The following is a 24,063-nucleotide window of genomic DNA, read 5'->3' on the forward strand; positions in this document are numbered from 1 at the left end:
TTGTCCCCCAGGATGCGACCCACACCAGTCGACTAACACCCAGGTACCTATTTGCTGCTAGGTGAACAGGACAACAGGTGTAAGGAAACGTGTCGAAACGTTTTCACCCGCCGGGAATCGAACCCGGGCCCTCCGTGTGTGAAGCGGGAGCTTTAGCCACCAGGCCACCGGGCCACCCATCGTATTTAATATTACTGTGATATCCTAGACTAGCTCCTCACCCCTTGCTCTTTACTCTTACTGAACTAACAAAATAATGTCTCTATAATGACATATATTTGTGAAAAATCAGCTCATGTTAAAATATTTGTAGAAATATTTTAATATTCCCTTATAACCTACCTTTCTACACATATCTATCTCTATAAAACATGTCTGTGTATATATACTGAGGTGTATGTTTCAGTGCATAAATACTGAGGTGTATATCTGTACATATACTGAGGTGTATGTCTGTATAAATAACTAATCATCGCCAGAACACCTCACATAACCTCTGTTCCAACAATTCACATAATACCTGCTCCAACACCTCACATAACACCTGCTCCAACACCTTACACAACGCCTACTCCAACACCTAACGCAACACCTGCTCCAACATCTCACACACAGCATCTGTTCCACACCTCGCGCACAACACCTGCCCCAATACCCGCTCTGCTGCTGTATATAAGCTACAGGTGTCTGGGCACTGTTGTATCACATCACTGTTGCTCTGGTGTTAGCCGAGTCTCGAGTCAAGTCGAGGAGACAGCGGGGTGGCCATCAGTCCAACACTGTGTTACTGTGTTAAGCAAGATGCTATATTACAGCAAGCAACTCTACGCTACTAACTACATAGTGAGACCATAACAAAAAAAAAAAAAACACACACAACACAACACAGTCTCCCAACCTTACATACGGGGAAATGCACAGTCTCAAGACATCTACACATACACACAAACACAAATAGTCTCAGACACGATCGCACACACACACACAGACACACACACACGCGCGCACACACGCACACACGCACACACACACACACACACACACACACACACACACACACACACAGTCTCAAGATACGCACACAACCAAGGATAAGAGCTATATACGTACATCAATGGCAACAGAGAGAGAGAGAGAGATGCCAAGTGCAATCATGCCATTCACTCAAGTTATCCTGCCAACTAGATGTGTATAGCCAGAGCTAAATAATACTTACTTTTGCTGTATTATATACTGTACCTCTTGTCAGCAGAATGCATTATATACCCCTTGCTGTCAGCAGCATGGATTATATGCCCTTCCTGTCAGCAGTATGGATTATATGCCCTTGCTGTCAGCAGTATGGATTATATGCCCTTGCTGTCAGCAGTATGGATTACATGCTCTTGCTGTCAGCAGCATGGATTATATGTCCTTGCTGTCAGAAGCATGGATTATACAACCCTTGTTGTCAGCAGCAGGGATTATATACCTCTTGCTGTCAGCAGCATGGATTATATACCTCTTGCTGTCACAATATGGATTATATACCTCTTGTCATCAGCAGCATGGGTTATATACCTCTTGCTGTCAGTATGGATTATATACCTCTTACTGTCAGTATGGATTGTATACCTCCTGCTGTCACATCATGGATTATATACCTTGTTATATCTCTTGCTGCCAGCAGCATGCCATTCATGCCCTACATGGTAGATGCCATGGCAATCTTGTGGAACGGAGCGCCGCGCGCCACAGACACACACACAGACAGACAGACACACACACACACACACACACACACACACACACACACACACACACACACACACACACACACACACACACACACACACACACACTTTACAGGGACAGCGCTACAAACACGCCTGTTCTACATGGCCAGAACCAAACATGCATGCTGTTTGGCTAGAACCATACAAAGTATAAGAATGCCACACTAGCTAGAGGGAGAGTGCCACACAAGTCAGTGGAGCGGGGCCTGGGTGCCCAACTCACCCTGGCCTGCTGCAGTGTGACGAATGCCTGGCCTTCTGTTCTTCGCTTCACTCTTCCATCGCGCTGAGGACCCTACCATAACACAAGGAATGTAGTGCTGGCAAGGTGGACCTGCTGCCTCACTTCTCTCTTGCCGTTTCAACTTTATAACTGTATATATATCTCTATATAGTCTTGTTCACTGGGTTATATAGATCGTAAGAATATATACAGTATATTGTTGGGGCAGCGGTTGTGGCGAAAGCTTGTGTATTTTAATTGCTAGAACTTAATGCCTTGGAAGATAAAGATTACAACATGTATATGCATTGGCTACTTATCATGCTAACTAATATTCATGACTATGTTACATCTCTAGTTGAAAAATCCGCTGAATTCTTGAATGAACACAACATGGCTAGAAGCTGTGTTTGTTGAGGGCGTGTGTGAGCGCTGCCGGAGAGCCCGCCCGCCCGCCCACCAGCCAGTGCTGCCGGTAAAAAAAAAAAACCCCGCCCACCAGCCAGTCCTGCCAGCATAAGCCCCGCCCACTAGCCAGCGCTGTCAGTACAAGCCCTGCCCACCAGCCGGAGCTGTCAGTACAAACCCCGCCCACTAGTCAGCGTTGTCAGTACAAGCCTCGCCCACCAGCCGGAGCTGTCAGTACAAGCCCCGCCCACCAGCCGGAGCTGTCAGTACAAGCCCCGCCCACCAGCCACCGATGCTAGGTGAAAGCCCCACTACCGTTGCCAGATGCAATCCCCGTCCACAAGTTAACGCTGCCAGGCGAGCCCTGCCTACCGGCCAGCACTGCCAGGCGAGCTCTAACCACCAGCCAGCACTGCCAGGCGAGCTCTAACCACCAGCCAGCACTGCCAGGCGAGCTCTAACCTCTAGCCAGCTTTGCTTGGTGTAAGCCTCAGCTCCCAGAAAGCTGCCGGATGTAAGCACCGCCCACCAGCCAGCACTGCCAGACATCCTGCCATCCAGAGCTGCCAGGCGAGCTTTGCCTACTAGCCTTTGCTGCTCTCCTCAGCAGATTTGCTGAGCGACTTCTTAAAAGCTATACTGCAGATTATGAGCCCTGCCCATTGGTCAACACTGCCAGGTGTAAATCCTCACCAGCCAGTGCTGCCAGGCAATCTTCTTCCACCCACCAACCAGTGTTGCTAAGTAAGCTCCGCCCACCAGCCAACACTGGTGTAAACCCTGCCCACCAATCAGTGTTGCCAGATAAGCTCTTTCCACCAGGCAACAATGCCTTATGTAGGCCCCGCCCAGCGCTCACAATGCCCTCCAACGTCAACATTATATACGAAAGATCGTGTTAGCTACTCGCTGACCACGGTATATCAACAGTGAGGTGCCATGGTTCATATGAAACCAGTTACTGACTTCAGTCTCTATGACTTTGGTCACAGTCTAAATGAACCAGTCATGTGTTGTGCTCACTGTGCCAAGTTGTAGGGAAGATGTTAGTATATTTCATTAATACACACTCTTGCAGCTAATGCACAAACATTCCTGTGTTAAAGCCATAAAAATTATTAGCTGTTTGCCTTGTTAAATGTACGTGTTGGGTCTTTGCTATGGGGTAGTTGATCATGAGTAAACTGCTGTTTGTCGTTAAAACTACTTCTTGAGGTTAAGGTAAATTTTAGTGGGATGTGCTGCTGGGTTCTGGTTGAGCCCCTGATGAACATCTGTGTAAGTACACATCTCCCTCCAGCTGCAGTGCTAAATTATTCAGGGATGGAAAGAGAGGGGGTAGAAGTAATCATGAAGGAGTGTAAGGTGTTGAGGTCATTACTAATTACGAAGGATTAAGGAATCGTAGATTCCGTAACCTGATGCTGTTGCTGTCCACACCATTACACCAGTTTTTGTTTACACAATTCTATACCAGTTGCTACTGTTGCTGCTCATCAACACCGCTACACCAGTTGTTGTTTACACCATTCTACATCTGCTGCTGCTCCTCACACCACTCTACAACAGCTGCTGCTGTGTACACTACTGTAAACCTGATGCTGCTGCTGTTGTGTACACTGCTGTATGCTTGATGCTGCTGCTGCTGCTGCTGCTGCTGTGCACACTACTGTAAACCTGCTGTTGTGCACACCATTGTAAACCTGCTGCTGTGCATACTACTGTAAACCTGCTGCTGTGCACACTACTATAAACTTGCTGCTGTGCACACTACTGTAAACCTGCTGCTGCTGCTGTGCAAACTACCGTAAACCTGATGCTGCTTACGTCAGAATCTATTATTAGTGATGTTTTAGTTTTTGGATTCCTCTCCTTCACTTTTCCCTTTAGTTTCTCTAAGTTATTACCAAAACCATTCCACACTCGTGTATGACGTCACGACTCCTCGCTGGCTGATTTAGGAATCGTTCAAGATGGGAGTTTGAAGAAAGTGACCTCACTAATGCTCGGAGTTCCAATGAAGTAGCTGGGAGTACAGGGAAAGTGACATCACTGATGTTGGGAGTCTGGGGAAAGTGACATCACTAATGCTGGGGGTTGGGGGAAAAGTGATTCACCGGTGGAGGTTTGGGAAAAGTCGTGTCAGTCTCCATGAGACATGATTACCAATGAGGGGGTCCATGAATACCCACACTCACATGGAATACCATCCCTTGCTCAACCCACATAATCAACACCACAGCACACAGGACCGTCCAATAAAACAGGGTATCAGTTCCCTGCCACTACTAGGTGCTACATTAGTTACGCCTCTGCTGAGCATGTGTACTGAGACCAGTGGGCGCCATATCAGTTATAACTTCACTGAGTCTGTATAAAAAAGTTTTCTGATAGCTGGTAACGTTTTCTCGATACTCGACGTCTGGTGCAGTTTTCAAGCGAGACATTCCCACCACTCCTGATATGGTCTACACAGATATTGAAACACATCGGCAAACAATATTCATTTCAAATATTTGTCCAGTCGGAGAATGTTGATGAGTTTTTTTTCATTAATGCAGTGTTTCGAAAAAATCCCGTGAAAATTGACACGTAGAATACTTTATGTAGAATTAGATAGTAACTCTAATCAACTGTGTTAATAAGGAGCTACGAGGTTTTTTATAATGAGCTTAATGATGATGCTGGAGTCCTGACCGAGAGACAATGAGCTATGGGTCTGTATTCACTTCTCAGTTATTTGGACAAAGACAAAATAAGCAAAACAAGCCTTCTGAAGAAAATATCTTTCTAAAGCAGAGATTTTTAATTTTGACAGCGTGTGTTACTGAGGCCCACAAGTCTCGCTCACTCTCTCGTTTAGTGGTGTTCTTCCTCTACCAAGATGCTTGATGCCTCTCAGCATTCTTTCTTCTCCTCAGTGCACCTGATCTCACACGAAGTCTTAAATCATTAATATTACTATATTCATGGTATACAGTACCGACACGCTGGAGTAACTTTATTGCAGAAATGGATGGTTTGTCTTTTGATAAACCTCAGCAGAATGGTGCTGTGTCTGACATCTTTTTAGGACAATCAACTTATGTCCTCCTTAGACAACTTATGATGTCTTCTTCAAGTTATCTTCTGACTCTGTGGCAGAGATCAACGACTGAACTGTCATCATTTTGTAGTAATAATTTAGTGCCAGACTACGTCTACACACAGCTGTTAATGAGGTTAACATGGTGAAGTGATGGTGTTAGCGCCACCTGTTGATGACCCAAGTGAAGGTCAGGTTAGTGGTCAAGGGAAAGGAACTACTGTGAAGCTACCATCCATACTACTGCACCTCACACACACACACACACACACACACACACACACACACACACACACACACACACACACACACACACACACACACACACACACACACACACACACGCTCCAAACATCTTCATTTATGCATGACTCGCGTAACATGTCCCACGTATCAGTATATCCACATATCCGCACATATCAATACTGATACTTCCACCCACCACCTATGGCCTCAAGGCCACAAACACACCTACATACCTATAATTTACCCACATTTCCCACACACCCAGGCAACGAACCTACACCACACATCTCTCACACCTTGGCATCACGCCCACACCCACACATTACGCCCACACACACCCCGCCAACCCAACTCAAACACCACCCACACATCTCAATCATATCCACACATTGCACTCAACCCCAGATTCATGCCCCCGGACCCCACCCATACATCCCACCCAAGCTCACTCACCCACCCGCTCTCACGCCCACACATCCAGCCCAAATTCACACACCCACCCACGCACTCAAAGGCGTGTTAGAAGCAGAATCTCACCCTGGCCTTATCAAGCTGTGAGAGAGCCTGTCTCTCTGTCTCCCTCCTTAAGTTCTCTCTCTCCTCGTCCAGTGAGAGATCTGATGACGGCTGGGAGTAGTTTGAGTCAGCCGAACCCTGCAATAATGGTACCGGTATTAGTACGTGTATTAACAAAGATTGGCACACCAGCAGTGTGCTGCTACCCTACTCCACATAACACCTGCACAGTGCCAAACAAAAGCTTGCTATTGTACTGGTATTAGCCCCCCCCTGTTCTTTTAATAAATAAAACTGGGCATATGAATATAATCTATAATTATGATAGATAAATAAAGGAATATAATCTATGTGCGTTTCCCCTGTTATATTTCATCAACTATCTTCATATATCATCTTCTAAAGTAATATATCATCTTATAAGTATTATAAAACTTCTTCAAATTGACACAATAACCAACCCACACAAGAAATTCACTGGAATCATGAACAAAACACGTATAACAAATATAGATCCATACCTATCAACGTTTCTCAGAGGTTAACTAACGCAAGATATGAAGCTATGCTACATAACACACACAATGTGAGGGGTTTTCCTGTGTGACGTGAGGGGGGCCAAGACGTCCACTGTCATGCAAGCGCCTCTCACTGTTAATGCATACACATGACCGCATATCATTAGCACCACCTGGCGCCGCCAGGTGAGAGGTTCGATGCCCAGGCGCGCCAGTAAGGGCTGCCTCATGTATAACAGGCTCGCCAGTCAGCACATATAAATCATTACCGACGGTGACGCCACGGACAAGTTTATCCGCGGGTTGAGATGAGGTTGCCTGCTCTTACTGATTGAGACGAGCTGAGGTTGCCTACTCTTCTTACTGGCTGAGACGAGCTGAGGTAGCCTGCTCTTACCAGCTGAGACGAGACAGGCTTCCAGGGCTCCTGACTCACAGCTGTAATGAAGCCTAGTAACTGTGCTCTATGATTCCACTCACCCCGGGCGTACTAAGCACTAGCAACAGAACCTCCAGCTGATCACACACTTACGGTGTTTTCAGAGCTATGATTGTGTCACATTGTACATAACGAAATCCTACAATTTATTAATTTATATAAAAAATATTTTTTTAAATAATAAATATCAATATTTAAAAACATAATGGTATTACATTACCGTTGTAGCTGTTCTATAAATAAAGACTTTTGCAATACAATATATCAGTAGCGTTGATGCAAATGTTAATTAATTCATGTTGAGGTGATAAGATAGTGTTGCTTGTACTGCTGCATGCAGCCTTGCTTCCTGTCAGCCTGGGAAAAGCTTAGTGGCAGTAACCCTGGTACCTGTCAGCGTGGGAGAAGCTTAGTGGTAGTAACTTTCATTCCTGTCAGCCTAGAAGAAGCTTAGTGGCAGTAACCTTGGTTCCTGTCAGCCTGGGAGAAGCTTAGTGACAGTAACCTTGGTTTCTGTCAGCCTTGGAGAAGCTTAGTGACAGTGACCTAGGTTTCTGTCAGCCTGGGAGAAGCTTAGTGACAATAACCTTGGTTTCTGTCAGCCTGGGAGAAGCATAGTGACAGTAACCTTGGTTTCTGTCAGCCTGGGAGAAGCTTAGTGGCAGTAACCTTGGTTTCTGTCAGCCTGGGAGAAGCTTAGTGGCAGTAACCTTGGTTCCTGTCAGCTTGGGAGAAGCTTAGTGGCAGTAACGTTGATTCCTGTCAGCCTGGAAGCTTAGTGGCAGTAACCTTTATTCCTGTCAGCCTGGAAGCTTAGTGGCAGTAACCTTGGTTCCTGTCAGCCTGGAAGAAGCCTAGTGGCAGTAACCTTGGTTACTGTCAGCCTGGAAGCTTAGTGGCAGTAACCTTGGTTACTGTCAGCCTGGGAGAAGCTTAGTGGCAATAACCTTGATTCCTGTCAGCCTGGAAGCTTAGTGGCAGTAACCTTGGTTCCTGTTAGACTGGAAGAAGCTTAGTGGCAGTAACCTTGGTTTCTGTCAGCCTGGGAGAAGCTTAGTGGCAGTAACCTTGGTTTCTGTCAGCCTGGGAGAAGCTTAGTGGCAATAACCTTGATTCCTGTCAGCCTGGAAGAAGCTTAGTGACAGTTAACTTGGTTCCTGTCAGCCTGAGAGAAGCTTAGTGGCAGTAACCGTGGTTCCTTTCAGTCCGGGAGAAGCTTAATGACAGTAAACTTGGTTCCTGTCAGCCTGGAAGAAGCTTAGTGACAGTAAACTTGGTTCCTGTCAGCCTGGGAGAAGCTTAGTAGCAGTAACCTTGGTTTCTGTCAGCCTGGGAGAAGCTTAGTGGCAGTAACCGTGGGTCCTGTCAGCCTGGGAGAAGCTTAGTGGCAGTAACCTTGGTTTCTGTCAGCCTGGGAGAAGCTCAGTGGCAGTAACCTTGGTTCCTGTCAGCCAGGGAGAAGCTTAGTGGCAGTAACCGTGGGTCCTGTCAGCCTGGGAGAAGCTTAGTGGCAGTAACCTTGGTTTCTGTCAGCCTGGGAGAAGCTCAGTGGCAGTAACCTTGGTTCCTGTCAGCCTGGGAGAAGCTTAGTGGCAGTAACCTTGATTCCTGTCAGCCTGGAAGCTTAGTGGCAGTAACCTTGGTTCCTGTCAGCCTGGAAGAAGCTTAGTGGCAGTAACCTTGGTTTCTATCAGCCTGAGAGAAGCTTAGTGGCAATAACCTTGATTCCTGTCAGCCTAGAAGAAGCTTAGTGACAGTAAACTTGGTTCCTGTCAGCCTGGGAGAAGCTTAGAGGCAGTAACCGTGGTTCCTGTCAGCCTGGGAGAAGGTTAGTGACAGTAAACTTGGTTCCTGTCAGCCTGGAAGAAGCTTAGTGACAGTAAACTTGGTTCCTGTCAGCCTGGGAGAAGCTTAGTAGCAGTAACCTTGGTTCCTGTCAGCCTGGAAGAAGCTTAGTGGCAGTAACCGTAGGTCCTGTCAGCCTGGGAGAAGCTTAGTGGCAGTAACCTTGATTCTTGTCAGCCTGGAAGAAGCTTAGTGGCAGTAACCTTGATTCCTGTCAGCCTGGGAGAAGCTTAGTGGCAATAACCTTGATTCCTGTCAGCCTGGAAGAAGCTTAGTGAGAGTAAACTTGGTTCCTGTCAGCCTGGGAGAAGCTTAGTGGCAGTAACCGTGGTTCCTGTCAGCCTGGGAGAAGCTTAGTGACAGTAAACTTGGTTCCTGTCAGCCTGGGAGAAGCTTAGTAGCAGTAACCTTGGTTCCTGTCAGCCTGGGAGAAGCTTAGTTGCAGTAACCGTGGGTCCTGTCAGACTGGGAGAAGCTTAGTGGCAGTAACCTTGATTCTTGTCAGCCTGGAAGAAGCTTAGTGACAGTAAACTTGGTTCCTGTCAGCCTGGGAGAAGCTTAGTGGCAGTAACCGTGGGTCCTGTCAGCCTGGGAGAAGCTTAGTGGCAGTAACCATGATTCTTGTCAGCCTGAAAGAAGCTTAGTGGCAGTAACCTTGATTCCTGTCAGCCTGGAAGAAGCTTAGTGGCAGTAACCTTGATTCTTGTCAGCCTGGAAGAAGCTTAGTGGCAGTAACCTTGATTCCTGTCAGCCTAGAAGAAGTTTAGTGACAGTAAACTTGGTTCCTGTCAGCCTGGGAGAAGCTTAGTGGCAGTAACCTTGATTCCTGTCAGCCTGGGAGAAGCTTAGTGGCAGTAACCTTGGTTCCTGTCAGCCTGGGAGAAGCTTAGTGGCAGTAACCTTGATTCCTGTCAGCCTGGGAGAAGCTTAGTGGTAGTAACCTTGATTTCTGTCAGCCTGGAAGAAGCTTAGTGGCAGTAACCTTGATTCCTGTCAGCTTGGGAGAAGCTTAGTGGCAGTAACCTTGATTCCTGTCAGCCTGGGAGAAGCTTAGTGGCAGTAACCTTGGTTCCTGTCAGCCTGGGAGAAGCTTAGTGGCAGTAACCGTGGTTCCTGTCAGCCTGGGAGAAGCTTAGTGACAGTAAACTTGGTTCCTGTCAGCCTGGGAGAAGCTTAATGGCAGTAACCTTGGTTCCTGTCAGCCTGGGAGAAGCTTAGTGGCAGTAACCTTGATTCCTGTCAGCTTGGGAGAAGCTTAGTGGCAGTAACCTTGATTCCTGTCAGCCTGGAAGAAGCTTAGTGGCAGTAACCTTGATTCCTGTCAGCCTGGGAGAAGCTTAGTGGCAGTAACCTTGGTTCCTGTCAGCCTGGGAGAAGCTTAGTGGCAGTAACCTTGGTTCCTGTCAGCCTGGGAGAAGCTTAATGGCAGTAACCTTGGTTCCTGTCAGCCTGGGAGAAGCTTAGTGGCAGTAACCTTGATTCCTGTCAGCTTGGAAGAAGCTTAGTGGCAGTAACCTTGATTCCTGTCAGCCTGGAAGAAGCTTAGTGGCAGTAACCTTGGTTCCTGTCAGCCTGGGAGAAGCTTAGTGGCAGTAACCTTGGTTCCTGTCAGCCTGGGAGAAGCTTAATGGCAGTAACCTTGGTTCCTGTCAGCCTGGGAGAAGCTTAGTGCCAGTAACCTTGATTCCTGTCAGCCTGGGAGAAGCTTAGTGGCAGTAACCTTGATTCCTGTCAGCCTGGAAGAAGCTTAGTGGCAGTAACCTTGGTTCCTGTCAGCCTGGGAGAAGCTTAGTGACAGTATTGTGTCACCCTCAGGTTTACCTTGAAGGTTGAGGCCGAGAGAAGAATAAACACTTGTCTGGCCCCGAGGACAAGCACGTTAAGATTTATTCAGATTTTTTAACCCGGAGGGTTAGCCACCCAGGACAACCCAAGAGAGTCAGTGCGTCATCGAGGACTGTCTGTCTTATTTCCACTTGGGTCCTTCAGTCTTGCCCCCAGGATGCGACCCAAACCAGTCGGCTAACACTCAGGCACCTACTTGCTGGGTGAACGAGGACAGCAGGTGCAAGGAAATATGCCCAGCGTTGAATGTTTTTCTTTTCAGCTACTCATATCACAGCCAGTATTTTAATTTACTTATTTTTTATTAAACAAATGTTTTTATACTTTCATGCTAACTACCCTAAATTAACCCAGACTTAAAGAAAATGGTATATGAAAAGATTCTAAGCGTTTAGAAATTGACTTTGAGTAAAATGTCAAAAAACTATCATAGTAACATGAAGGTAGTTTATCTTTATATTCTATATGGCTTCTGTGGCCTGGGACCCGTGCTAAGTGACCCGTGCTAAGTGACCCGTGCTAAGTGACCCGTGCTAAGTGACCCGTGCTAAGTGACCCGTGCTAAGTAAGTGACCCGTGCTAAGTGACCCGTGCTAAGTGACCCGTGCTAAGTGACCCGTGCTAAGTGCAGGACTTATGTTGTGCAGCCTAGCATGTGTTGTTGATGTTGTGCAGCCTAGCATGTGTTGTTGATGTTGTGCAGCCTAGCATGTGTTGTTGATGTTGTGCAGCCTAGCATGTGTTGTTGATGTTGTGCAGCCTAGCATGTGCTGTTGATGTTGTGCAGCCTAGCATGTGCTGTTGATGTGCAGCCTAGCATGTTCTGTTGATGTTGTGCAGCCTAGCATGTGCTGTTGATGTTGTGCAGCCTAGCATGTGCTGTTGATGTTGTGCGGCCTAGCATGTGCTGTTGATGTGCAGCCTAGCATGTTCTGTTGATGTTGTGCAGCCTAGCATGTGCTGTTGATGTTGTGCAGCCTAGCATGTGCTGTTGATGTTGTGCAGCCTAGCATGTGCTGTTGATGTTGTGCAGCCTAGCATGTGCTGTTGATGTTGTGCAGCCTAGCATGTGCTGTTGATGTTGTGCAGCCTAGCATGTGTTGTTGATGTTGTGCAGCCTAGCATGTGCTGTTGATGTGCAGCCTAGCATGTGCTGTTGATGTGCAGCCTAGCATGTGCTGTTGATGTTGTGCAGCCTAATATGTGCTGATGTGCAGCCTAACATGTGCTACTGATGTTATGCAGCCTTACATGTGCTACTGATGTTGTGCAGCCTAACATGTGCTACTGATGTTATGCAGCCTAACATGTGCTACTGATGTTGTGCAGCCTAACATGTGCTACTGATGTTGTGCAGCCTAACATGTGCTACTGATGTTATGCAGCCTAACATGTGCTACTGATGTTGTGCAGCCTAACATGTGCTACTGATGTTGTGCAGCCTAACATGTGCTACTGATGTTATGCAGCCTAACGTGCTACTGATGTTGTGCAGCCTAACATGTGCGGTTGATGTTGTGCAGCCTAACATGTGCTGCTGATGTTGTGCAATCTAACATGTGCTACTGATGTTATGCAGCCTAACATGTGCTACTGATGTTATGCAGCCTAACATGTGCTACTGATGTTATGCAGCCTAACATGTGCTACTGAATTTATGCAGCCTAACATGTGCTACTGATGTTGTGCAGCCTAACATGTGCTACTGATGTTGTGCAGCCTAACATGTGCTGATGTGCAACCTAGCATGTGCTGATGATGTTTAGTTTATGTATATATTAAGGGTCAGGTTTGTGGTAATGGTTCCTTGCAGGTGTCTGTCTGGTCTGATGGAGTTACACCTTCACTCCAGGTTTCTGGTCTGATGGAGTTACACCACTCCAGGTGTCTGGTCTGATGAAGTTACACCTTCACTCCAGGTTTCTGGTCTGATGGAGTTACACCACTCCAGGTGTCTGGTCTGATGGAGTTACACCTTCACTCCAGGTTTCTGGTCTGATGGAGTTACACCTTCACTCCAGGTTTCTGCCTTCGTCTCTCATAATAATTTCAATCTTACTTTCGTTTAGGTTAAACTCTAGCAACTGAATGTTCCAGTATTCGTGTCTGGGTTTTCTTTTTGAAATGAAGAATAATGAAGGTAAGGAAGGGGAAAAATGGAGGGGGAAGAAAGGGGTGGAGTGGAGGCGGAGGTGGGTTAAGCCAACACGTCTGCAAGGTCTTTCATAACAGTCATTAAGACAGTCATATTTCCCAGTATGCTGGTGACTGGCTGCCTCCCTGACTGCTGCTGCCTCTACACTCTTCTCTTCGCTCGATACATCTGCACAACTGTACGTGTACACAATGATACATGTACACACTACATGTAAATCATGTGTAAATATTACATAAGCTTACAAAAGTACATGTACTGTTGTGTTCATGTTTATGATGCACAGAGTTCCTGACCAGTTAAATGAACACAGGTATGAGGGTGCCTTCACCAAATTCAACTTGAACAATAAGAACATCAACCGGGATCAAATAAACCGTGTCCCTAATGAAACATGCTGGGAAGATATCTTAAATAACAAAACCAATACCTTGAAAGGATCAATTCTTTGGCAGCTGAAGTATGCTCAAGGTATATTCCCCTTAAGGAAAACGAAGAAAATATGTATAGTAGAGAGAGATGCTCCCTCTACAGGTGAAGGTGAAGAATCACTGAGCTTCTCTAGGGGACTAGATTATCTGAAATGCGGAAGGAAGCTCTGACTAGGAAAGTAGAAAATATTGAACTTAAGTTAAATGTACTGTGTTTAGTGAGCCATTGATCTGACTAAAGATAAACAATCCGAATCAATTTTTCATGAACGAACTTGAAAACCTTATCAATAATTTAATTTTTTGAGAGACCACTAAGAAGCATCATCGCCAACGACTTGGATTCCCAATAATTACAAAATCTAAGGCAACATGAGTTTAGAACAGGTCGCTCCTGCCTCTTACAACTATTGGACCACAATGACATGGGTTTGGATGCACTGAAGGACAAAGTGTAGAAGTAGTATATACAGACTTTGTAAAAACTATCGACAAGCGTGATCATGGTGTAATAGCACACAAAAGGCATATTAAGCGAATAACTGGAAAAGTGAGCAGATGGATCTTCAACTTTCTAACCAACAGAGCACAAAAAGTGATGATAAACATAGGTAAGTCGAAGGCTGCCACAGTGAAAAGCTCTCTTACACAAAGTACAGTACTTACCCCCATTCTGTTCCTCATCCTCATATCAAACAGAGATGTAAACCATAGCACTGTGTCTTCTTTGCAGATGATACTAGAATCTGCAAGACTGTCATCCACTGAGGACACAGTACATCTCCAAGCGGACATAAACCAAGTTTTCCATTGGTCAACGAAGACAGTATGATGTTCAATGAGGACAAATTTCAGTTACTCTATGGAAAACTTGAGGAAATAATAGGTAGAACAGAGTATATTACAAACACTAACCACACAGCAGAGCGAAAAACTAATGTGAAGGACTTGGGAGTGTTAATGTCAGAGGACCTCACCTTCAAGGATCATAACAGTGTCACTATCACATCTGCAAAGAAAATGATAGGATGGATAATTAGAACTTTCAAAACAAGGGATGACATACCTACGATCTTTTTCAAATCACTTGTTTTCTCTAGGGTAAAATACTGCTGTACACTAACAGCCCCATTCAAGGCAGGTGAAATTACAGATCTAGAGTATGTACAGAGCACCTTCACTGCAGGTATTAGTTCAGTCAAACACCTTAACTACTGGGAACATTTGAGGTCCCTTGACCTGTACTTCCTGGAAAGAAGACGAGAGAGATGCATCATAACCTGCACTTGGAAAGCCCTAGAGGGACTGGTTCCAAATCTTCACACAGGAATCACTCCCTACGAAAACGATAGACTAGGCAGACGATGCAACATACCCACAATGAAAAGCAGGGGTGCCGTGAATACATCAAGAGACAATACAGACAGCTGGACTACCTCCCAGCATACATAAGGAGGATTACCAACAGACCCCTGGCTGTCTTCAAGACGAAGCTGGACAAATACCTAAAGTAGTACCTGACCAGCCGGGCTGTGGTTCGTACACTGGACTGCGTGCGGCGAGAAGTAACAGCCTGGTTGGTCAGGCTCTGATCCACCGTGAGACCTGGTCATGGACCAGGTTGATCCCCGGAGCATCCTCCAGGTATACATGTGTCAGAAAGATATTGGTTTCTTTACATCATTTTAAAAATATCTTATCTTATGGTAATGTTGTATCGTATTTTCATTTGTGAGGAATATGAATATCTATGGGGTATATCTCCCAGTGAGGGATACCTGTGAGCAGAGATATACTTCCTCCCTCCACCCTCGCAGCTTCTTATCTGATAGATGTTTTCAAAACCTTCCAGAATCTCTAGTGAACTGTGATACGAAGGTGGACCCTGCAGGTGGTAAGGCTGACTCAACACTGAGATCACGTGTATGATGGTTAAGATAATTGTTATAGAAGAGAGGAAGAAGAGGAGAAAGATTAAAGAAATTAGGATGAGTAGTTGTTGTTGTGACTGGCAGTGAATGGAGGTCTACAGCTGATCCTGGGTTGAGTCTGATGGTGGAGGTTGTCATTAACAGGTGGAGCAGCTGTTGTGTGTGTGTCACTGACCATTAGTTTCCCTGTCAATACAACATTTATAGTTCCTGCTACAGCCTAATTGTAAATATTTAGCAGTAACTACATATATAAATACTGTATTGTTGCAGCCCAGTTCCAGGACGCATTATGTACCTCTATAATCCTTTGACTACAGCCCACAGGATGGGTATAGGGTACATAATAAAGATGTTAGATTAATAATTACAGACACCTTTTCATCAAATTTTATACCAGACTTAGAGTTTCTCCTTTGCTCTGGATCCATACATTCCCTCCACTGTATATTGTTATCACTGCTGCAGGTACACGTCTTGTTGATATGACTGTACCTCAGGATGTTTCTTGTTCCTGTTATGTTCTTAAGTTTACCAGTGTAGTGCAAGTATAGTCGAGTGACAGTGAAAAATAAAGGAGGTGGACTTCTTAACCCCATTACACATTTTGGGTAATCAGAAGCTAGTTAGTAATTAAGTAGCTATCCCTAAAGTAGGATCTTTAATGGGTTGCTTGATTTTTTTGTTTTTCCTCCAATCTTCCCATTGTATTTCGCTCAAAACGCGACAACGCCTCGTCAAACTGGCTTCAAATTTTCAAGTGTTGTGTACGGTAACGAGGACCAAATTCTTGGAAAACTTGACATGTGCAGGCGGCCTATGACCAAACTTGCTGAACACATTCCCAGCATCCTGGAACGACGGCTGGGATAACTTCAAAAAATCTTCAGTGGCGGAGGTTCAAACCTGTATGAACGTTGTACACAAATGGTATAACCTGGGCTGTGCATCAGACTCTTCAAAACTTCGGTATTCTTCACAAACTTCAAGGCTGAGGGACTGATTACCTCATCTCTTGTATACAGCTCTACTGTCTACCAATTATGTATATGAATTTGCATTGATAAACCAATGGTTGGCGACACGTCTACGATAAAGACACCCACATGCTGCAGGTGTCTAATTTTAATCTTGATAAAAGTTGACTGATAATAGATCACGGTGTAAAATAAAACTCAGCAACGTAGTTGCTGAACATCTGGTGATTTTATGTGTAAAATAGGGAGAAGCTTTTATTCCCGTAACATCACGTTAAATTTGCCAATTTTATTGAATAATGATGATAATTTTTATTCATGTATTCGAGACGTATAATAACAAGTGCATGCTATTATTATTATATAAAACACATGAACACATGCATACATAACATTTAAGTGATATATATCATCACTTAAAAGAGGAGGAACAGGCAGCTAACACTGTGTGTCTATATGCTGGGGAATATACGTGAATGCATAGGATAGTCCTTCTGACTGCAGGTGTCATGGGATAGTCCTACTGACTACAGGTGCCACTGGATAGTCCTACTGACTGCAGGTGTCATGGGATAGTCCTACTGACTGCAGGTGTCATCGGATAATCTTACTGACAGCAGGTGTCATGGGATAGTCCTACTGACTGCAGGTGTCATGGGATAGTCCTACTGACTACAGGTGCCATTGGATAGTCCTACTGACTGCAGGTGTCATGGGATAGTCCTACTGACTACAAGTGTCATGGGATAGTCCTACTGACTGCAGGTGTCATTGGATAGTCCTACTGACTGCAAGTGTCATGGGATAGACCTACTGACGGCAGGTGTCATGGGATAGTCCTACTGACTGCAGGTGTCATGGGATAGTCCTACTGACTGCAGGTGTCATGGGAGAGTCTTACTGAATGCAGGTGTCATAGGATAGTCCTACTAACTGCAAGTGTCATGGGATAGTCCTACTGACTGCAGGTGCCATGGGATAGTCCTACTGACTGCAGGTGTCATGGGATATTACTACTGACTGCAGGTGTCATGGGATAGTCCTACTGACTGCAGGTGTCATCGGATAATCTTACTGACAGCAGGTGTCATGGGATAGTCCTACTGACTGCAGGTGTCATGGGATAGTCCTACTGACTACAGGTGCCATTGGATAGTCCTACTGACTGCAGGTGTCATGGGATAGTCCTACTGACTACAAGTGTCATGGGATAGTCCTACTGACTGCAGGTGTCATTGGATAGTCCTACTGACTGCAAGTGTCATGGGATAGACCTACTGACTGCAGGTGTCATGGGATAGTCCTACTGACTGCAGGTGTCATGGGATAGTCCTACTGACTGCAGGTGTCATGGGAGAGTCCTACTGAATGCAGGTGTCATAGGATAGTCCTACTAACTGCAAGTGTCATGGGATAGTCCTACTGACTGCAGGTGCCATGGGATAGTCCTACTGACTGCAGGTGTCATGGGATATTCCTACTGACTGCAGGTGTCATCGGATAGTCTTACTGACTGCAGGTGTCTTGGGATAGTCCTACTGACTGCAGGTGTCATGGGATAGTCCTACTGACTGCAGGTGCCATTGGATAGTCCTACTGACTGCAGGTGTCATGGGATAGTCCTACGAACTGCAAGTGTCATTGGATAGTCCTAATGACTGCAGGTGTTAACGGATAGTCCTACTGACTGCAGGTGCCATTGGATAGTCCTGCTGACTGCAGGTGTCACTGGATAGTCCTACTTACTTCAGGTGTCATGGGATAGTCCTGCTGACTGCAGGTGTCATGGGATAGCCCTACTGACTGCAAGTGTCATGGGATAGTCCTACTGACTGCAGGTGTCATGGGATAGTCCTACAGACTGCAGGTGTCATGGGATAGTCCTACTGACTGCAGGTGTCATGGGATAGTCCTACTGACTGCAGGTGTCATGGGATAGTCCTACTGACTGCAGGTGTCATTGAATAGTCCTACTGACTGCAGGTGTCATGGGATAGTCCTACTGACTGCAGGTGTCATGGGATAATCCTACTGACTGCAGGTGTCATGGGATAGTCCTACTGACTGCAGGTGTCATCGGATAGTCCTACTGACTGCAGGTGTCATGGGATAGTCCTACTGACTGCAGGTGTCATGGGATAGTCCTACTCACTGCAGGTGCCATGGGATAGTCCTAATGACTGCAGGTGTCATTGAATAGTCCTGATTGCAGGTGTCATAGGATAGTCCAACTGACTGCAGGTGTCATGGGATAGTCCTACTGACTGCACGTGCCATGGGATAGTCCTATTGACTGCAGGTGTCATGGGATAGTCCTACTGACTACAAGTGTCATGGGATATTCCTACTAACTTCAAATGTCATGGGATAGTCCTACTGACTGCAGGTGTCATTGTATAGTCCTGATTGCAGGTGTCATGGGATAGTCCTACTGACTGTAAGTGTCATGGGATAGTCCTACTGACTGCAGATGTCATAGGATAGTCCTGCTGATTGCAGGTGTCATAGGATAGTCCTGACTGCATATGTCATGGGATAGTCCTACTTACTGCAGGTGTCATGGGATAGTCTTGCTGACTGCAGGTGTCATGGGATAGTCCTACTTACTGCAGGTGTCATGGGATAGTCTTGCTGACTGCAGGTGTCATGGGATAGTCCTACTGATTGCAGGTGTCATGGGATAGTCCTACTGACTGCAGGTGTCATGGGATAGCCCTACTGACTGCAGGTGTCATGGGATAGTCCTACTGACTGCAGGTGTCATGGGATAGTCCTACTGACTGCAGGTGTCACGGGATAGTCCTACTGACTGCAGGTGTCATTGGATAGTCCTGTTGACTGCAAGTGTCATGGGATAGTCCTACTGGCTGCAGGTGTCACGGGATAGTCCTGTTGACTGCAAGTGTCATGCGATAGTCCTACTGACTACAGGTGTCACTGGATAGTCCTATTGACTGCAAGTGTCATGCGATAGTCCTACTGACTACAGGTGTCACTGGATAGTCCTATTGACTGCAGGTGTCATGGGATAGTCTTACTGACTACAAGTGTCATGGGATAGTCCTACTGACTGCAAGTGTCATGGGATAGTCCTACTGACTACAGGTGTCATGGGAAAGTCCTAATGACTGCAGATGTCATAGGATAGTCCTGCTGACTGCAGGTGTTATAGGATAGTCCTGACAGCATAAGTCATGAGATAGTCCTACTTACTGCAGGTGTCATGGGATAGTCCTACTGACTGCAGGTGTCATGGGATAGTCCTACTGACTGCAAATGTCATGGGATATTCCTACTGACTGCAGGTGTCATGGGATAGTCCTACTGACTGCAGGTGTCATTGGATAGTCCTGACTGCAGGTGTCATGGGATAGTCCTACTGACTGCAGGTGTCATGGGATAGTCCTACTGAATTCAGGCGTCATTGGATAGTTCTACTGACTGCAGGTGTCATTGGATAGTCCGACTGACTACAAGTGTCATGGGATAGTCCTACTGACTGCAGGTGTCATGGGACGGACCTACTGACTACATGTGTCATGGGATAGTCCTATTGACTGCAGGTGTCATGGGATAGTACTACTGACTGCAGATGTCATGTGATAGTCCTACTGAATGCAGGTGTCACTGGATAGTTCTACTGACTGCACGTGTCACTGGATAGTCCTACTGACTGCAAGTGCCATGGGATAGTCCTACTGACTGCAGGTGCCATGGGATAGTCCTGCTGACTGCAGATGTCATGGGATAGTCCAACTGACTGCAGGTGTCATCGGAAAATCCTACTGACTGAAGGCGTCATGGGATAATCCTACTGAATGCAGGTGTCACTGGATAGTCCTGACTGCAGGTGTCATGGGATAGTCCTACTGACTGCAGGTGTCATGAGATAGTCCTACTGAATGCAGGTGTCATTGCATAGTTCTACTGACTGCAGGTGTCATTGGATAGTCCTACTGACTACAAGTGTCATGGGATAGTCCTACTGACTGTAGGTGTCATGGGATAGTCCTACTGACTGCATGTGTCATGTTATAGTCCTACTGACTGCAAGTGTCATGGGATAGTCCTACTGACTGCAGGTGTCATGGGATAGTCCTACTGACTGCAGGTGTCATGGCATAGTCCTACTGAATGCAGGTGTCATCAGATAGTCCTACTGACTGCAGGTGTCATGGGAAAGTCCTACTGACTTCAGGTGTCATGGGATAGTCCTACTGACTGCAGGTGTCATGGGATAGTCCTACTGACTGCAGGTGTCATGGGATAGTCCTACTGACTGCAGGTGTCATGGGATAGTCCTACTGACTGCAGGTGTCATGGGATAGTCCTACTGACTTCAGGTGTCATGGGATAGTCCTGCTGACTGCAGGTGTCATGGGAGAGTCCTACTGACTGCAAGTGTCATGGGATAGTCCTACTGACTCCAGGTGTCATGGGATAGTCCTACTGACTTCAGGTGTCTGCTGACTCCAGGTGTCATGGGATAGTCCTACTGACTGCAGGTCTCATGGGATAGTCCTACTGACTGCAGGTGTCATCGGATAGTCCTACTGACTGCAGGTGCCATGGCATAATCCTACTGACTGCAGGTGCCATGGGATAGTCCTACTGACTGCAGGTGTCATTGGATAGTCCTGATTGCAGGTGTCATGGGATAGTCCTACTGACTGCAGCTGTCATGGGATAGTCCTACTGACTGCAGGTGTCATGGGATAGTCCTATTGACTGCAGGTGTCATGGGACAGTCCTAGTGACTACAAGTGTCATGGGATATTCCTACTGACTTCAGGTGTCGTGGGATAGTCCTACTGACTGCAAGTATCATGGGATAGTCCTACTTACTGCAGGTGTCATGGGATAGTCCTATTGACTGTAGATGTCATAGGATAGTCCTGCTGACTGCAGGTGTCATAGGATAGTCCTGACTGCATATGTCATGGGATAATCCTACTTACTGAAGGTGTCATGGGATAGTCCTACTGATTGCAGGTGTCATGGGATAGTCCTACTGACTGTAGGTGTCATGGGATAGTCCTACTGACTGCAGGTGTCATGGGATAGTCCTACTGACTGCAGGTGTCATGGGATAGTCCTACTGACTGCAGGTGTCATTGGATAGTCCTGACTGCAGGTGTCATGGGATAGTCCTACTGACTGCAGGTGTCATTGGATAGTCCTACTGACTGCAGGTGTCATGGGATAGTCCTACTGACGGCAGGTGTCATGGGATAGTCCTATTGACTGCAAGTGTCATGGGATAGTCCTACGGACTGCAGGTGTCATGGGATAGTCCTATTGACTGCAGGTGTCATGGGATAGTCTTACTGACTACAAGTGTCATGGGATATTCCTTCTGACTTCAGGTGTCATGGGATAGTCCTACTCACTGCAAGTGTCATGGGATAGTCCTACTGACTGCAGGTGTCATGGGATAGTCCTACTGACTGCAGATGTCATAGGATAGTTCTGCTGACTGCAGGTGTCATAGGATAGTCCTGACTGCATATGTCATGGGATAGTCCTACTTACTGCAGGTGTCATTGGTTAGTCCTTCTGACTGCAGGTGTCATGGGATAGTCCTACTGACTGCAGGTGTCATGGGATAGTCCTACTGACAACAGGTGTCATAGGATAGTCCTACTGACTGAAGGTGTCATGGGATAGTCCTACTTACTGCAGGTGTCATTGGATAGTCCTGACTGCAGGTGTAATGGGATAGTCCTACTGACTGCAGGTGTCATGGGATAGTCCTACTGACTGCAGGTGTCATTGGATAGTACTACTGACTGCAGGTGTCGTGGGATAGTCCTACTGACTACAAGTGTCATGGGATACTCCTACTGACCTCAGGTGTCATGGGATAGTCCTACTGACTGCAGATGTCATAGGATAGTCCTATTGACTGCAGATGTCATGGGATAGTCCTACTGACTGCAAGTGTCAAGGGTTAGTCCTACTGACTGCAGGTGTCATGGGATAGTCCTACTGACAGCAGATGTCATATGATAGTCCTGCTCACTGCAGGTGTCATAGGATAGTCCTGACTGCAGATGTCATGGGATTTTCCTACTGAATGCAGGTGTCATGCGACAGTACTGACTGCGTATGTCATAGGATAGTGCTACTTACTGCATGTGTCATGAGAAACTCCTACTGGCTGCAGGTGTAATCGGATAGTCCTACTGACTGCAGGTCTCATGGAATAGTCCTACTGACTGCAGGTGTCATGAGATAGTCCTGACTGCATATGTTATGGGATAGTCCTACTTACTGCAGGTGTTATGGGATAGTCCTACTAACTGCAAGAGTCATGGGATAGTCCTACTGACTGCAGGTGTCATTGGATAGTCCTTTTTACTGCAGGTGTCATATGATAGTCCTACTGACTGCAGGTGTCATTGGATAGTCCTGTTTACTGCAGATGTCATTGGATAATCCTAATGACTGCAGATGTCATGGGATAGTCCTACTTACTGCAGGTTTCGTGGGATAGTCCAACTAACTGCAAGTGTCATGGGATAGTCCTAATGACTGCGCGTGTCATGTGATAGTCCTACTGACTGCAGGTGTTATGGGATAGTCCTGACTGCAGGTGTCATGGAATAGTCCTTCTAACTGCAAATATCATGGGATAGTCCTACTGAATGCAGGAGTTATGGGATAGTCCAACTAACTGCAAGTGTCATGGGATAGACCTACTGACTGCAGGTGTCATGGGATAGATCTACTGACTGCAGGTGTCATGGGATAGTCCTACTAACTGCAAGTGTCATAGGATAGTCCTAATGACTGCAGGTGTCATGGGATAGTCCTACTGACTGCAGGTGTCATGGGATAGTCCTACTGACTGTGCGTGTCATGTGATACTCCTGGTGGCTGCAGGTGTCATGGGATAGACCTACTGACTGCAGGTGTCATGGGATAGTCCTACTAACTGCAAGTGTCATGGGATAGACCTACTGACTGCAGGTGTCATGGGATAGTCCTACCAACTGCATGTGTCATCGGACAGACCTGCTGACTGCAGGTATCATGGGATTGTCCTACTAACTGCAAGTGTCATGGGATAGACCTCCTGACTGCAGGTGTCATGGGATAGTCCTACTAACTGCAAGTGTCATGGAATATACCTACTGACTGCAGGTGTCATGGGATAGTCCTACTAACTGCAAGTGTCATGGAATATACCTACTGACTGCAGGTGTCATGCGATAGTCCTACTAACTGCAAGTGTCATGGAATATACCTACTGACTGCAGGTGTCATGCGAAAGTCCTACTAACTGCAAGTGTCATGGAATATACCTACTGACTGCAGGTGTCATGGGATAGTCCAACTGACTGCAAGTGTCATGGGGTAGTCCTACTGATTGTAGGTGTCATAGGATAGTCCTACTGACTGCAGGTGTCATGGGATAGTCCTACTAACAGCAGGTGTCATGGGAGAGTCCTACTGAATGCAGGTGTCATGGGATAGTCCTACTGACTGCAGGTGTCATGGGATAGTCCTACTGACTGCAGGTGTCATGGGATAGTCCTACTGACTGCAGGTGTCATGGGATAGTCCTACTGACTGCAGGTGTCATGGGATAGTCCTACTGACTGCAGGTGTCATGGGATAGTCCTACTGACTGCAGGTGTCATGGGATAGTCCTACTGACTGCAGG

General features: G+C 46.4%; 1 protein-coding gene across 8 annotated transcripts in view; it reads right to left on the reverse strand.

Moving 5' to 3' along the window:
• Positions 1 to 24,063, reverse strand: part of Ca-beta (Calcium channel protein beta subunit) — a 485,913-nt gene that overhangs the window by 217,367 nt on the left and 244,483 nt on the right. For 6 of the 8 annotated variants that reach the window (XR_011391785.1, XR_011391784.1, XM_070083354.1 and 3 more), the window contains exons 2-3: positions 6,275 to 6,391; positions 1,999 to 2,070 (exon numbers count right to left, since the gene is read on the reverse strand). Coding sequence is in view for 6 of the 8 variants with exons in the window: in XM_070083354.1 (XP_069939455.1) it covers positions 1,999 to 2,070; positions 6,275 to 6,391 (189 nt within the window). In the remaining 2 variants the exon portion in view is untranslated. The remainder of the gene's footprint in view (positions 1 to 1,998; positions 2,071 to 6,274; positions 6,392 to 24,063) is intronic. The other 2 variants (XM_070083358.1, XM_070083356.1) reach the window with 1 other exon arrangement.

This window comes from Cherax quadricarinatus, chromosome 9 (assembly GCF_038502225.1).
Source record: "Cherax quadricarinatus isolate ZL_2023a chromosome 9, ASM3850222v1, whole genome shotgun sequence".
NCBI classification, from domain to species: domain Eukaryota; kingdom Metazoa; phylum Arthropoda; class Malacostraca; order Decapoda; family Parastacidae; genus Cherax; species Cherax quadricarinatus.